Consider the following 14,912-nt stretch of genomic DNA (forward strand, 5'->3'; position numbering starts at 1 on the left):
GTGGGGGGCAACTCACAGTTGCAGGATGATCCTGAGTGCCCCGGCACGGCTAGGTGAGACCCGAGATTCCCAGGGGGCAGGATAGGGACCCCCAGCACACATGGTGGGGGGCTCAGCTGCCGCGTGCCCATGGGTGTCCCATGGGAAAGAGGAGCCGAGGGCAGCCCTGACCGCAGCTCTCCGGAGCAGGCAGCGGGCCAGCCGGCTCTGGCACCCGGCCCGGAAGTCTGTCCTGCCCCTTGCACTGTGACTCTGCAAAACAGTGGGGCGGCGGCCGTGATGACGATGGCTGGGCCAGGAGGAAGCAAAGGGGCCCGGCTGGGCGCTGCACTGCTCGGGGCAGAGCGGAGGGCTCGGCTGAGCAGGACAGAGGAAAGCCAAGGCCGGCCGGCAACCACAGCCATGGCTGAGGCCGAAGACAGGAGCATCCATACACAGCACATCGCGGCCGTGCACAACGTGCCTATGCGTGTCCTCATCCGGCCCATCCCGTCACAGCTGGAGCCGGGAAAGGTGCAGAGCCTGATGGAGACCCTGCAGGTGAGCACAGCCCCCGGGATGCAGAGGCAGCCCCTCCTGCACCCACTCAGAGGACACCGCTGGGGAAGCTGACAGCACCCAAACCCTGGCACAGTCAGGTCGGGGGTGTCAGGGCAGGTTAAGAGTACCGGGGTGTGTTGCTCTTGGACGTCTCTCCCCTTTCCCAGGAGGATCCCGAGCGGGTGCCCCCCATCGACGTGCTCTGGATCAAAGGCAGTGAGGGCGGCGATTACTTTTACTCCTTTGGTGGCTGCCACCGTTTTGCTGCCCACCAGGCACTCCGCCGGGAAACCATCCCCGCCAAGATCATCCCCTCCACCCTCAGCGACCTCCGTACCTACCTCGGCTCCTCCACACCTCACCTGCGCTAGCCCAGCAACCCGAGGATGCCCAGCTGCCCCCTCTGTCCCTGTTGGTTCCGACCCGTGAGCCCCTGGTGAGGATGTGCTCGGGGTCCCCAGCCCTGGGGAGTCCCCGGGGTCCCTCCAGCCGGGATGGGTCAGGGTCCCCCAGATTTGGAGGGTCCCCGCAGTCCCTCCAGCCGGGATGGGTCAGGCTCCCCCAGATTTGGAGGGTCCCCGGGGTCCCTCCAGCCGGGGTGGGTCAGGCTCTCACCGGTACCGGGCGGTGCCCGGCGGGGCCGGCAGGTGGCGCTATTGCGCCGCGCTGCGCCGCCCGGACCGTCCGCGAGGACCGGGACGGGACGGGACGAACCGGGACGGGATGAACCGGTTGGGGTGGGATGAACCGGGGCACGGCGCAATCGGGAATAGCTGAACCGTGATGGAACAGGCTAAACCGGGGCACGGCTCAACCGGGAATAGCTGAACCGGGATGGAACGGACTTAACCGGGGCATGGCTCAAGCGGGAATGGCTGAACCGGAGCGCACTGGAACTGGGACAAGTCACAGCTCATTCGGGGCACAGCTGAACCGGGAAGGGTTACAGGCGAACTGGGACACAACAGAATCAGGACACAGGGAAGGGACACAGCCGACCCGGCATGGCCGGTCCCCAGCCCTCTCTCAGCGACTCTGGGCTCACCTGTCGTCCCAGGCTCCATGGGGGACATCTCCAAAATCTTGCGGTGGGGACACCCACTGCTGCACCTGGAATAAAGATGGTCAAAACCCCTGCAGCTCCTTGGCGTGGTGCTAGAGGGTGCTGAGGTTGGGAGCAGGGATGCAGTGGTCCAGCATGGCACCGCATGGTGGCCTGGCACCAGTGAGAGCAGTGGCTGTGGGCACACAGAACAAGGACAGATGGTTTGCAAAGGGATGGATCTTCTGCAAGGGGATTGATGCTGTGTTTGGAGATGGATGCTGTGCTGGGGGGTGGATGTTGTTACAGGACAATGCTCTGCCAGCCTGCCCTGCCATGCAGCTGAATTCAGGGTCAGTTCTGGCCCATCTGTGGGGACACATGAGGTCCTGCCATGCTGGGAATGCTGTCATTTCTGCAAGCACCACGTGCAGCCTGGAGAAAATGCCTCGAGCATCCCCTGGGCATCCCAGCATCCCTCTAAGTCGAGAGCCTCCATCCAGGGAGGGGAAAGGCCACTGACTCACTCACCACGCCGTGAGTCAGCAGGACTGGGACAGGAACTGCGGCCGGACACTTCTGCCCCATCAGCCATGCTCCTCCCTGAACGGATGCTGTTCCCCCAGGGCAGAAACGGGCTGGGAGAGGAGGACACGGCCGGGTCGTTTGCATGGCAGGAGCTGGCAGTACCAGCATCGGGCAGGGAACAATTTACCGCTGCCTCCACGTTTCCGCAGGATCCACTGGGGAGGAAAAGCCGGGTGGGCTGGGGGTGCTGGATGAAGGGGAGGGAACCGGAGGGAGACTCCGGCGCGGCAGAGCTGCATGTGCCGCATGAAAGAAGCTGTGTGACGGGAGGAAGCCCTGCAAACACTCACGGAGAGCAGCCCTGGCCCGCGGCTCCCTGATGGGCCATAAATTTCTCCTAAGAATTGTGGCGTGCTAAAAAGTTTCCTCCTGTTAGAGAGCGGGGGGTGGAGGGAGGAGGTAGCAGCTCCTGCAGCAGCTCCTGCGGCAATGTGGACATTTCCAAAGTGCCCCCAGAAGGGTGTCCCATGGCAGTGACTGATGTCTGCCCATATCCTGTGTGCCCCCACTGCTGGGCATCTCATATGAACTCTGTTTGCCCCATTCTCACGGACTTGTGCCCTTCATCCCTTGGATAAGAGGCAGCTCAGCAGAACTGGAAATTCCACAAAGTGGGAATAAACTGAGGCTGCCAAGATCCTGCAGCTTCTTTTCCTGCAAGACACGGAGGCTTCTTCCACCTGGGAAGCCTGCTGCAGGATCTGCTTTTCCGGCTTACCATCCCCTGCAAACAGTGCTGAAGGTCCGTGCCAGTCCCAGGGTGTCCTGACATCACTCCCAGGGCTCCCTGGCACCAGCTGGGAGCCAGGACCCGGAGCTGTGTCCAAGGTGTTGTGTGAGCTTCTCCATGGCTGGTTGGTGCATCCATGTGGCTGGCATGGTGTGGGCAGTGGGAGCTGGTCCCCAGCTGGGGCTGCTGGTGCCACAAGCCCCTGGCAGGCACAGGAATAGGTCTGTCCAGAGCCCTGCTTTGCCTCCATGTATCCGTCCTCCACCTGTCCCCCTTCCCTCTGCCTGACCCGCGGGGTCTCTGGTGTCGCCGGCTGACAGCTGATCCGGCTGCCTCCAATCCATTCGTTCCAGGGCAGGAACAAAGGCGTTTTGTGGGCTCCCCCCAGCCCGGGCCGGGTGAGGGGGGGTCCCAGCTCCGGAACTAGGACAGACTTCCCCGCGCGACAGGCGTGTAATGCCTTCCAGACCAGCAGCCCCAGCCCTCAGGTACAGCCCGGGGGGGAGGGGGCCTGGTGCTTCCCACACTGCCTGGAGACCCACCAGGTCACCCTGATACAGCCCTGATCCAGGAAAATGGAGAAACTCTCCTGTTCCCCCAAATGTTTCACAATGCCCAGTCCCCATGGGACTCACCACTCTTCCCCACCCAGGGGGCTCCGGGGGCTCCCAGATTTGCCATCTCTGGTCTCCCAGTGTTGGAGAGCAGGGATACACTACCCTGGGATGAGACCTCTGCCTCACTGGGCTCAGCGTGGGGCATGAGGCAGCTGGACTTGGAGGCTCTGTGTGCCCAGCTGGACAGGACTGTGCATTTGGGATGAGGTAGCTCCCAGGCCTGTGGCCTCACTGGCCTAAGCACCCTGAAATTAGGGAGCCATAGACAGAGGAGCCAGTCCTGGACATCCCCCAGTGCCAAGATCTGGTCAGGGGCTGTGGACTTGGGGCACACAGTGGGATGAGATGAGATGGGATGGACCGGATGAGACAGGACAGGATGGGACGGGATGGGTTGTGATGGGACAGTATGGGATATGATAGGACAGGGTGGAATGGAATGGGATTGATGGGATATAGTGGGATGTGATGGGGTGGGGTTGAACGGATCAGTCCAGCACTGCTTCACCAGGGCTCAACAGGGTCAGGCCCACTGTCCTGGTGGCCACATGTTCCAGCACTGCTGCAGGTCTGGAATCCATTTGCCTCGCTGGCTGTGGTGTTTTCCCAGCAGGGCTGAAGCAATCCCATGGGGCCAGGGGCAGTCCTGGCCCCTGCCCCATCTGCTCCCTGTTTATTTTCTTACACTTAAGTATCACCTCGAAGATAAACACTCCCTGGTGTGGGGGGCAGGGGGCATTTCCCTGGCAGCAGAGGAGGGACCCAGCCCTCAGGGTGCCCAGCACCCTGACCCCACAATGCCCGCCAAGCAGAGGATGCCAGGTTGGACTGGGATCAGGGCTGCAATCCCATGCTCAGGCCATGTCCCCTCCATGCTGTATATCCCATGCAGGGTCCCATGAAAGCCCGACCTCCTGCCCTCTGCCCAGGGGTCAGTTAACTTGGCTGGATCAGCTGGGAGAGCTGGGATGCCAAACTCCATCATGTCCTGGCACCCACTCAAGCTGGCAGAAGGTTTGTGATGCCACAGCCTCAACTGCATCTCACGCTGCCCAGCTGAGTCAGAGCCCAGGCCACAGTGCTGGGGGAGCTGGGGGGGCTCAGGCACAGGGGCTCACGTCCTGTGCCAGAGGCCTGCCAGGCAGCACAGGAAAACCCGGATGCTGCCGTGCGTCCTCCTGCCCTGCAGTCACAGCATCCACAGGCAGCTGGACAGGCAGGGAGCCTGCAGTATTCCCTGCTTCCCATGGCTCCTGCTGTTCTCCCAGTCAGGGATGACAGCTCCTGTCCATCCATCCTTCTGTATGCAGTATCTAGTGAGGCGGTGGTCACACATATACACATCTGTGCCAATGTGGGGATGTCACTGCAGCAGGAGGTGGTGGCATTCGGGGTTTACATGGCACCCACAGGCACACATCCACATCCACGTGCAACTGCACAAACACGTGCACACGCCCTCATACTGACATATATTCCTGTGCACACACACACACGGATATACACATCCATGCATGCTTGGATGTACAGATGTGTGCAGCTGCACACCCACACACACACTCCTGTGTGCACACACGTGTGCTGTCCTCCCTGCCCCCCCGAGCCATCTCCTGTCTGCTGCTCCATCCCCGCCTGTGCCCTGCCATGTTCCAGACTCCACAGGCCACCATGCCCCCAGAAAAGCCCTGGGTAAGTTTGGCTGGGTGTGGGGACTGGGTGACCCCCCCAGCCTGTCCCTGTCAGCTGGTGGCCATGTGTGGGACGTGCAGCTGAGTACACAGCCCCTGCCATCCATCTTACTGCCTGTCAGGGCCAGGGGCTGCTGTGGACCCACAAGACATGTCTCAGCAAGACTCTGGGGTGAGAGGAGAGCAGAGTGGGGGTTCCCCTCTCTGTACAGGCACCTGTCTTCCCCTGCCTGTTCTCTGCTTGTCATGCCAAGGGTTTGCCCATCCCCAGCTTTGCCCCTGGCTCAGCCTGCATGTACCCTTTTGTGGGGGTCTGCACCTGGTCACGGACTACAGAAGAAGGTTGGGATCCATCATGGGGACTGATGCATGGTGAGAGCTCTCAGTGTGGACACAGTGCAGATTCCTGCCCATCCTCATCCCCAGGAGGATCCCTATCCTCTTGCTCAGCCCTGCATGTCCCCAGCCCCTGGTGTGGCCCTGCATGTCCCCTGCCCCAGGGGGACCCCTGGCCCTTGGTGCAGCCCTACGTGTCCCCAGCCCCAGCAAAACCACCAGCCCCCAGCCCATCTCTCTGCCCCCCACCGCGTGATTTACAGGCTCTGCACAGGCAGACAAATGGTAAAGGAAAACAGGGCAGGGGGTCCCGCCAGCCGGGGGCTGCTTGTGCCCTGCGGGGGGCAGAGGGGCCGTTTGCTCACAGCCAGCAGGATGGGAGGCACTGAAGTGGTGCCGGTGCCAGGCAGCACAGCTGCCCCTGTCATGGTCCAGCAGCCACAAGCCCTGGAAGCACTAGGAGAGCTCGTGGGGAGACCCAGACCCCAGGAGCCATCGCACAAGCTGCAGTCCTGCAACCAGAAGCTTTTGGCCATGGGACATTGAGGAACATGATGCCACCCCATTCCACGGCCCCCAGGGCACTCCACTGATCACCTCACTGGGGTGTTTGTGATATACCGGCTGCATTCCATGGCCACTGTCTCAGCCCTGGCAAACCTCCAAGATTTCCCCCAGCATCCCTCTCTGGCTTTGGAGCTGCTGGACAGTGGGGACTGCAGCTGGCACTGCCATATCCCCAGCAGCCCTGGGGCTGTCTGCCAGGAGCCAGATCCTGCCCTCCACATGTTTTTGCAGCTTGACCTGCATCATTCCTGGAGCACCGTGGAGGAGGAGGAGGAAAGGGAGGAAGGCAGACAGGAAGCCTCCTGCTTGCTTGCCTTGCTTGCTTCAGCTAGCTACCCCCCTGCCTGCTCCTGGGAGCATTGGGTTCAGGGCTGGGGGTTTGAAGGCAGAGTGGGACCTGCACAGACCTCTGGTGAGGAACAGGGCCATAGTCTGTGGTATTGAGCGCCAAGGAACGACAAGGAGCAACAGTCAGTCTGGTGATTCCCACTGCTGCCAGCACATCACTCCCCTCTCAGGAAAAGACTCTGTGTTTCCACTGCCGGCACACGCCTTCCTCCTGGGCAGGAGGAAATGCTCCTGGCAGTGCTGCCGGCAGTGCTGCCCGTGCCTCTCCATGTCCCCCGTCCCGTCCCACGGTGGGCAGGCACAGTGCCAGGCCCTGGGAATAGAGGAGCAAGGAGTGCATCCCTGCGGGGCTCCCTGCCCTTGCTGCTCCCTGCCTGCCCCGGGCATCCTCCTGGGCACAGACCCTGTCCCAGTGGGGCATGGCAGGTTGTGGGCTGCACCGTGTCCTCCGCTGGCATCCCTCTGATAAACACCCCAGGCACTGCACCAGTGCCACCCACTCCTGGTTGCCTTCCCCATCCCAGCTCCTGTGCCCCATGTTCATCTCATGCCACCCTGTGCAGGACCCACAGCTGGCAAGGGACAGCCAGGCAGGAGCTGGGGACAAGCTGCCTGTGGGCTGACTGTGTGTGACATCACTCTGCAGGTGACAGAGGCCATGGCACAGGCAGCACTTGTTGGACAGTGGCCCTGGCACTGCCACGGTTCATTTACCACCATGGGCATGACCTGAGGTCAAGGTGCCCGCAGCCAGGCCAGCATGCCAGAGTGGGGCCAGGCCAGCGGCCAGAGCCAGCACTGGCTCTCAGGGCTGGGGTGAGGACGCTGGCCGCTGGCCGCTGGCCGGAGCTCGGGGGGCCGGCTGGGGGTGGGCTCCAGAGCCAGCCCCTCCCCGGCCGTATAAATCCCGATTCCCCCTGCAGACAGTCGTCCCAGCCCTGCTCAGCTGCCGCAGCAGAGCGGCAGCGGGAAGGCGTCCGGAGCGGCCGTCGCAGCTGTGCCGGCGGGGGAAAGCTCCCCGCAGCCCGGGGGGTCCCCCCAGCAGGGCCGGGGGTGCGGGCGGGCACCCCACCATGGCCTTCACCATGCTGCGCCCCGTGGCCGCCCGCGTGCTCTACCCCGACCTCAGCATGCTCTCGGAGGACGAGGAGAACCGCAGCGAGAGCGACACGTCGGACCAGTCGTTCGGCTGCTGCGAGGGCGCCGAGGCTCGCCGCAAGCTGCCGCGGAAACCGGGGCCGATGGTGATGGTGAAGCAGAGGCAGGCGGCGAACGCACGGGAGCGGGACCGGACCCAGAGCGTCAACACGGCCTTCACCGCCCTGCGGACCCTCATCCCCACCGAGCCGGTGGATCGGAAGCTGTCCAAGATCGAGACCCTCCGCCTGGCCTCCAGCTACATCTCCCACCTGGCCAACGTGCTGCTGCTGGGTGAGGGCTGCGAGGACGGGCAGCCCTGTTTCAGTGCCATTTATGGCGCCAAGGGCGACCTGGACAGCAAACAGCCCCGCAGCATCTGCACTTTCTGCCTCAGCAACCAGCGGAAAGGGGTGAGCGGGGTTCTGGGATGGGTTAGGGTTCCTCCTGCCCCTCCTGGCCTGAGTGGGGGCAGGAGGCTCAGCATGCCCCAAGGGATGGGGGGCAGCAGACCCTGCCTGGGCTTAGGAGGGCAGGAGACTCGGCATGGCTCAGTGAGAACCACAGCTTCTGGCTCCAGCTCCCACTGGAGGTTCCGGCTGCTCCTGGCCAAATCCTGCTTGTGGCCACACGCCTACAGCTCCTGCTCACGTCAGAGGGCTGGGCTGCTCCCCCACGTCCATCCGGGCTGGGAGGCCTCAGGGGTTAAACAGTCACCCCGGAGCTGGCTGCATTGGTTGTCCCAGGGGGAGCTTAGAGTTCGCTGGCTGACCTCTTCCCCATCCCTATCCCTGTCCTCTTCCCCTTCCCCATCCGCATCCCTGTCCTCATCCCCATCTCCATACCCAACCCTGCCAGCCCACCAGCACTGCAGCAGGGCTACTCCAGCAGCTCTCTGATGTGATGAGGACAGGAAGAGCCCAGCAGACACCCCCCAAGAGGGGCCAGACAGAGTTCCCCATCCAGTGTTCCCATGCAGGGTCTGCTGGCAGCACCAGCACAGCTCCTACACGGGGCTGAGTTGGGCCATGGCAGAGCACCCCTGGTCTGCCCACCCAGCTGAGCTCCCCCAGCACCCTGTGGCTTAAGGGACACCTTTCCTGTGGTGAGCTGCCCATGCCAGGGTCCTGGGTGCCTTTGGCCTAGGATATGCTATAGCTGTGCAGGATATGGGGTGCAGGCTGCGGGGCTGGAAGGTGCCCGACCTCTTGGACATCCCTTGGCAGGGCAGTTAGCAGGGACTGCTGTATGTGCTGCTGTCCCCACAGACCCTCAAGATGTCCCATGTGTGACCCCAAGCAGTACAGCCATGGGTCACACTCCAGCCCTCAGAGCTTTTTCAGCTTTTGCTGCTCCATTTTTAATTGCTCCCCTGTTCCTTCTGAGCCCCTCAGCAACCTCTCCATCCCTCCTGGATCCTCCAGCCCTGGTCCCTGGCATAGCTGGGATCTTCTGGGCTGCTTCCTGGGGCTGCAGCCAGGGGTATGGCACAGTGCTGGATCCTCCAGGGGACCTTGTGCAGGCACTGGGGCTGGGAAGCTCCTTCTGGAGGGCAATAGGGGGAGCTGGGTTGGGATCCAACTCTATGCATCCCAGCCCTGAGGCTGGGCTGGAAAGGGGCTGTACTGGGCTGGAAATGGATTGTACTGCCCTGGAAATGGGCTGTACTGGGCCATGCTGGGCTGTGCAAGCTGGAAATAGGCTGGGTTGGAACTGGACTTTGTTGGGCTCTGCTGATCCATGCTGAGTTATACTGGAATGTTCTGGGCTAAATCTGGACCATGCTGGTCTGTGCTGGGTTATACTGGGAAGTGCTGGGCTGATGATGTTCTCATTAACTGGGAGGTAGGGCTGAGTCTCCCCATCCCTGTTTGGACTGTGTGTGTCTCTCTAGGGCTGTGGATCTGTCTGGGGCTGTGTGTCTGTCCTGGGGTGCTACTGGCCCTTGCCACAGGTCTGAGCCCTGCGGTGATGAGCAGCCATGGGGCTGTGTCCTGCAGGGTGACAAGGCCAAGGGGGACCCACCTTGGAGGGATCCACCACAGCACCCACCTCCCAGCCACCCACTCAACCACTTGTCAGGTATAGCCCCATCTGTCTGTCTGTCCACTCCAGGCAGCACAGAGCCACCCCAGGACTGAGCCACTGGCCATCTCACAGTGGGTCCCCACGGAGGAGTCGGTGTGGTGGACAGTGGGCAGGAGCAGGGTGCCCCCCACCCAGACACCCCATGGTAGCTCTCCCTCCTCTCTCTGCAGGGCAGTCGGAGGGACCTCGGGGGCAACTGCCTGAAGGTGCGAGGGGTGACGCCCCTGCGAGTGTCGCGGAGATGAGCCGGGGTCCGGCAGCACCCACCTGAGACAGCGGCAGAGGCAGACGGAGCCAGCACACGCCAGCCCAGAGACCGCAGCGGGGAGGGAGGGAGCTGCTCACCCGAGGTGGCAGCGGCCGAGCCCAGGCTGGCACCACACTGACACTGGCCCTGGAGCTGGCAGTGGGGCGGGAGGATGCACCCGTGGCCGAGGCTGCCCACGCGGGGCAGGGCCGGGGAGGGGGGTCCCCGCGCCCCAGGGCTGGGCTGGAAGGGGCCTGTGTGCGGCCGGCGTCAAGGCGCTCCGGGGGGACACTGTCGTGGCCCTGGGGATGCTGGTTGTGCACGTGCAGCCGCTTGGAAAATAAAACCTTATTTTTCTGATGGGCCGGTGCCTGCCTGTCACCCCAGTGTGGGGTGAGGTGGGGGTCCCTGAGATGGTCCTGGACCCCCAGCCCTGCACTGCTGCTCTGTGCTCTCCACCTGGTACATCATGACTGGTGCAATGTCACTGCCAATGCAACTGCCACCATTGCCACCGCTGCAACCAACACTATGACTGCCAGCAGCACAATGACCGTCCCTACTGTGACTGCCACTACCACCATGATGACCGTGCAGAGCCTTGCATGGTGGGGCTGCAGGCAGCAGCCCCTGCACGGGGTCAGGTGGGGACATGAGGGGTTTCCAGGCCAGATCCCCACATGGGACTCTGCTTGAGGGGGCTGGACTGGCTGGGCAGTGCAGATAGCTGAGCCTGGGAACGGTGCTGTGCCGGGGCTGGCGGCTCCCAGGGGCCAGCGTGTCCCACGGAGCAGAGGCAGCTGTGGATGGGGCGGCCGGGGGCTCCCTCCAAGGGCTGAAGAACTGGAGCTGCCCTACCTCCCTGGGGCCCTGGAGCCAACCTGGGGCAGGGGGAGCATGCTGGGGGTCCTGCTGAAGCCTGCTCCAGGGCAGGGGCTCTGTTGGGAGCCCACAGCACCTCTTGGCCCCCAGCTCACCGAGGTGAGCCTGCCCCAGGCTCCCTCCCCCGGGTTTGATTTATGGAGCTGACAGCGTGGTGCAGCTGTGAGAGCTGGTCCCAAGCAGGGACCGGGGTGGGTGGGAGAGGTTTGTTCTCAGCGTGGCTAATGTGTCCCAGACCCCAATAAACAGCCGTGAGATTCTCCAAACAGCCCAGGACACAGAATCCCTGCCCCCAGGTTTATCGGGGGGCAGGGGCCGTGGGGGATGCTGTGCTCTGCAAACAACCTGACTCACACATAAAAGGGGACCGTCCTCGTGAAGTAGCAGCTCTGGAGCCCCCCAGGGGATCAGCAAGGGCTGGTGGTCCCAATGCTGGGGGCACAGCAGGTCCCAGGCACTGAGTGTAGAGGTGACAGTATGTCCCAGGGCTGAGCAACAGTGTCCCAGGATGTCCCAGTGCCAGCAACTGGAGCCTCAACGAGCTCCAATATGAAGACCATGAGCCCCAGTGAATCCCTGCACAGGAGCTGTGCATCCAGTATGTCCCAGTGTCAGAGACTAGGGCCCGGGAAAACTCCAGTATAAAGGCCATGCATCCCAGTATGCCCCACTGCTGAGGCTGTGGATGTCAGCACACCCCAGTGCCAAGGATGGCACAGTGACCCCAGAGCAAGCTCCAGTGTAACAGCCCTGGGTCCTAGCATGTCCTAGTGCAGAAGTTGGGCACCCAGTAACATGCAGTGCTGGGGTTGTGGATTCCAGCACATCCCACTGCTGAGGCTATGGATCCCAGCACGTCCCAGTGACAAGCCTGTGGGTCCCAGTACATTCCAGCCCCTCCCAGCACGGCGAGAGGGAAACGGTGACTCAGAGCAGCCAGGCTGGTGGGAGCTGGGTGCCCCTTTGCCCCGTGTGGGGTGAGTGTTGCGGCCACCGATCGCTCAGGGCCACCGCCGGCTCCCCGGCAGCCACAGCCCTGCGCCGAGCTCAGCCACGCTCCCCTCCCATCCTCTCCCCTTCCTGCGTGCGGACACCCTTGGAAAGGCTCTTGGCCGCTTTCTCTGAGACAGGAAGGTGTCCCCGAGTCTCAGGAAGGAAAAACACTCAGTGCTGAACCCACAAAGACCGTCTCCGAGGGGCCAGGGCTGGAGAGGCTCCAGGCCTGACATCACCTGGGAACTGGAACCAGAACCGCAGCTGCACTCCGCGCCTGGTATTTTTTTTTTTTTAACTTGTGTTTTTAAACTTTCTTTTTATAGATTTTTATTTTATTATTTTTTTTCCCCTTTCCCTTCTCCATTCCCCTCCCAAATATTTCAGCCTCCCCGCAGGCTGGCCAGCCAGGCTGGAATGCAGCAGGGCTGCACCCGCGGGTGCCGGGAGCTGCCTTGCCGGTGGGACAGATGAGGCTGGGTCTGGCCAGGCAGGAGCTGCTGGAGCCGTGGGCAGGGGGTCAGGCTGGGGCTCACCCCCAGTGACAGGGGGCCAGGACCTGATAGCCCCTGGTATTGCTGTGCACCAGGGCTGCTGGAAAAGGATCCACGGCCATGCAGGGACATAGGAGGGTCTGTCTAGCCATGAGGTGTGGGAGGACAGAGGGCAGAGGGGTCAGGCAGAGCCTGCAGTTCGTGGGCAGCGCTGCTTTCCCGACCCACCACCCCCAGGATGGGGCTGTGGAGTCAAACCATGTCTGAGTCTGAGTCAGCAGAGCAAGGGGAGCCAGACAGGGATAGAGGACACAAAGAAAGACTTTGGGCCCAGGATCCAGCCCTATTCATTCCTTGTCCTTTGGCAACACCTTTGGGTGCTGCCTGACCCTCCTTGGGCTTCCCCCAGAGTGGAGGCTTATTATAATGATCCCAGTGTATCCTGGAGCAAAGTTCAGCTGCTTGTTGCCTGGGGAATCCTCCCTGTGACAGTGACAGCCATCAACTGAGAGTCACAGCTCACTCTGAGCCCTGTCGAACCTGGGGACGAACGACTGGGAAGGAGGCCCCAAGGTCTAGATGGCACTGAGTGCAGATGGGGTGACATATCTCTGCTGCCCAGGGCAGGGTGGAGAGAAGGATCAGGGAGGGATGGGCAGTCAGGGATGGGATGGGATTGAATGGGATGGGATGGGCAGACCAAGGGGCAGACCTGGCAGGATGGTCCTCCAGGTTGGGGTGCTGGGCAGTCCCTACCTCCCCATGCCAGCAGGGAGTACTGACTCTCAGACTGTCCTGACTCTCCAGCACCCTGCCAGGATCCCGGGGGAGAAAACAGGCAAAAGGTCTGCTTGAGACCCCCAAGACACCTGCCAGAACCTCACCATCACAAGGGATGCACAGCAAGAATGCTGCAAGGTCCCACATATGCCAGTGGTGCAGTGGACACTGCTGCAGGGCTGCCACCACAATGCCACGTCCCCCCCATGCACCGGACCCCTCAGAGCCATCGCCCTGCTGGGACCTCGTGCCAGCTGCGGTCCCTGGGGACATGGGCCTTGCAGCAGGGACAGGGTGTGAGGCCGTGGCGCGGGGTGAACGCCAGGTTAATCTCCCGCTGGAGCTTCCCTCTGCAAACAATAAGACAATGCCCGGCCGGGGCCGCCTGCGTAACCAGCGGCGCGGAGGGGAAGTTGTAATATTTGGATTTAGCCCTCAGTAAATTAAGGAAGAAAAAGGAAAAAGCGCTGGGGGTAATCAGAGCAGGGCTGGCCCCGTGCCCTGCCCCACAGCCAGTGGCCCTGGGGGCTCAGCTCAGCCTGTGGACAGCAGCTGAGCAGGGCCAGCGGCTCCAAGTCAGTGAGGCTGGGCATGGCTGGGAGAGGGATACGTCCCTGAAGGCCAGGCAGAGGATAGGCATGTCCCCACTATGGGGACAGCAGCCTGGAGGGTCAGGGCTTGGATACCCAGCAGGGCTGTGGGCAAACATGTCCAGCCACATCAGAAAAAATGGATCTGGGCCAGGAGGTTATTTTAATCCAAACCTTTTCATGGGAAAAAAAATCCTATTTCTGCAGCTGGGGTGGCTGGGCAGGAGAGGGCCCAGGGGGGTCATCACCTTCAGCTGGCAGTGGGTGGCAGGGGATGACAAGGGAGGGGGCTGTCCCAGGATATCTCCATGGCACAGCCCCTTTCCCAGCACATGCCCTGCAGTGGTGCCGGCTCCCTGGGATCCCACGGCAGGGCCTACACTCCATCAAACAGGCAGCGTGGCTGGAGATGGGGCTCTGAGAGGGGATGGGAAAAGGTCTCACTGCAGGGGATCCCTGCAGATGCTCAAGGCAGGAACAGTGCTGCAGGGATGGCCTTAAACCCTCCAAAACATGGCCTTCCCATACATGGGCAGCCTCACTCCCCCAGGGCTGCCCCTGCCTGCCCTGGCCCCAATGGGGTGAACAGGGCAGGGGCAACCCAGGGAGCCGGTTTGGGGGGACAGAGCTGGACCCCACTCTGCAGAATCTGAACTGGGGTCTTGGGAGGGCTGCATGCCCCCCTCTGCCCTGGGAAGACACTTCCCTCAGTTGGTGACCCAGGGTGGTGTGGGGTGCGGGGCTGGCAGGAGGGCTGGGGCAGGTGGGGGAGAGGTGACCAGCAGGCAGCAGTGGCACGGGAAGGCCTTCGGCACCGTGCCTCGCGCCAGGAGCCCATTTCCCCACAACAGGGGCCCTTATCAGCGGCAAATCCTCAGAGTGGTCCCAGGGGGGACCTCCAGCCCTTCCCCTCCACCTACCCCACTGCTCTCCCGCTCCGGTCCACGTCAATGCCGCCGCGAAGGTGTCGGAACAATCGCCTGACAAAGAGCTATTTTTAGGGGCCGGGGCTTGGAGCGAGGATACGGCCCGGCCGCTGACAATGGGGGGAAGGGGGCTGGGCTTCCCCCGTGACCACTCGGCAGCAGAAGGACCTGTAAGATTTCCTCGATGACCCAGGCCCGTACAATACAAGGAAAGCGCGAGAGGGAGATACCCCCGCCAGGACGAGCTGCTCCTTTACCTAATGGGAGTGACCCGGGGTGAGGGGCTGCGAGGTTTGGGCCAGCGGCCTCCCCTGGGGGA

The 14,912-nt window shown here is 62.5% G+C and overlaps 2 protein-coding genes across 2 annotated transcripts; both read left to right on the forward strand.

The window, feature by feature from the left end:
* The first annotated feature begins 251 nt into the window (after positions 1-251).
* On the forward strand, positions 252-1,673 carry SRXN1 (sulfiredoxin 1). The gene is made up of 2 exons (XM_066199090.1): positions 252-540; positions 708-1,673. Exons 1-2 carry the CDS (start codon positions 280-282, stop codon positions 909-911), a joined length of 465 nt encoding a protein of 154 aa, XP_066055187.1. The 5' UTR covers positions 252-279; the 3' UTR covers positions 912-1,673.
* Positions 1,674-7,377: 5,704 nt separating this feature from the next.
* Positions 7,378-10,288, forward strand: TCF15 (transcription factor 15). The gene is made up of 2 exons (XM_066199089.1): positions 7,378-8,006; positions 9,852-10,288. Exons 1-2 carry the CDS (start codon positions 7,530-7,532, stop codon positions 9,924-9,926), a joined length of 552 nt encoding a protein of 183 aa, XP_066055186.1. The 5' UTR covers positions 7,378-7,529; the 3' UTR covers positions 9,927-10,288.
* Positions 10,289-14,912: the final 4,624 nt, after the last annotated feature.

Source organism: Chamaea fasciata, unplaced genomic scaffold (genome assembly GCF_029207755.1).
Source record: "Chamaea fasciata isolate MVZ Bird 193981 ecotype frontalis unplaced genomic scaffold, bChaFas1.0.hap1 SCAF_17, whole genome shotgun sequence".
Taxonomy (NCBI): Eukaryota; Metazoa; Chordata; class Aves; order Passeriformes; family Sylviidae; genus Chamaea; species Chamaea fasciata.

What these genes read in the sequence shown, in the direction of transcription:
- TCF15 (XM_066199089.1), top strand. Translation starts at nt 7,530, where the DNA reads ATGGCCTTCACCATGCTGCGCCCCGTGGCCGCCCGCGTGCTCTACCCC. An exon ending in TCAGCAACCAGCGGAAAGGG is followed by an intron (nt 8,007 to 9,851) that starts GTGAGCGGGGTT and finishes CTCTCTCTGCAG; the next exon opens with GGCAGTCGGAGGGACCTCGG.
- SRXN1 (XM_066199090.1), top strand. Translation starts at nt 280, where the DNA reads ATGACGATGGCTGGGCCAGGAGGAAGCAAAGGGGCCCGGCTGGGCGCT. An exon ending in GCCTGATGGAGACCCTGCAG is followed by an intron (nt 541 to 707) that starts GTGAGCACAGCC and finishes CCCCTTTCCCAG; the next exon opens with GAGGATCCCGAGCGGGTGCC.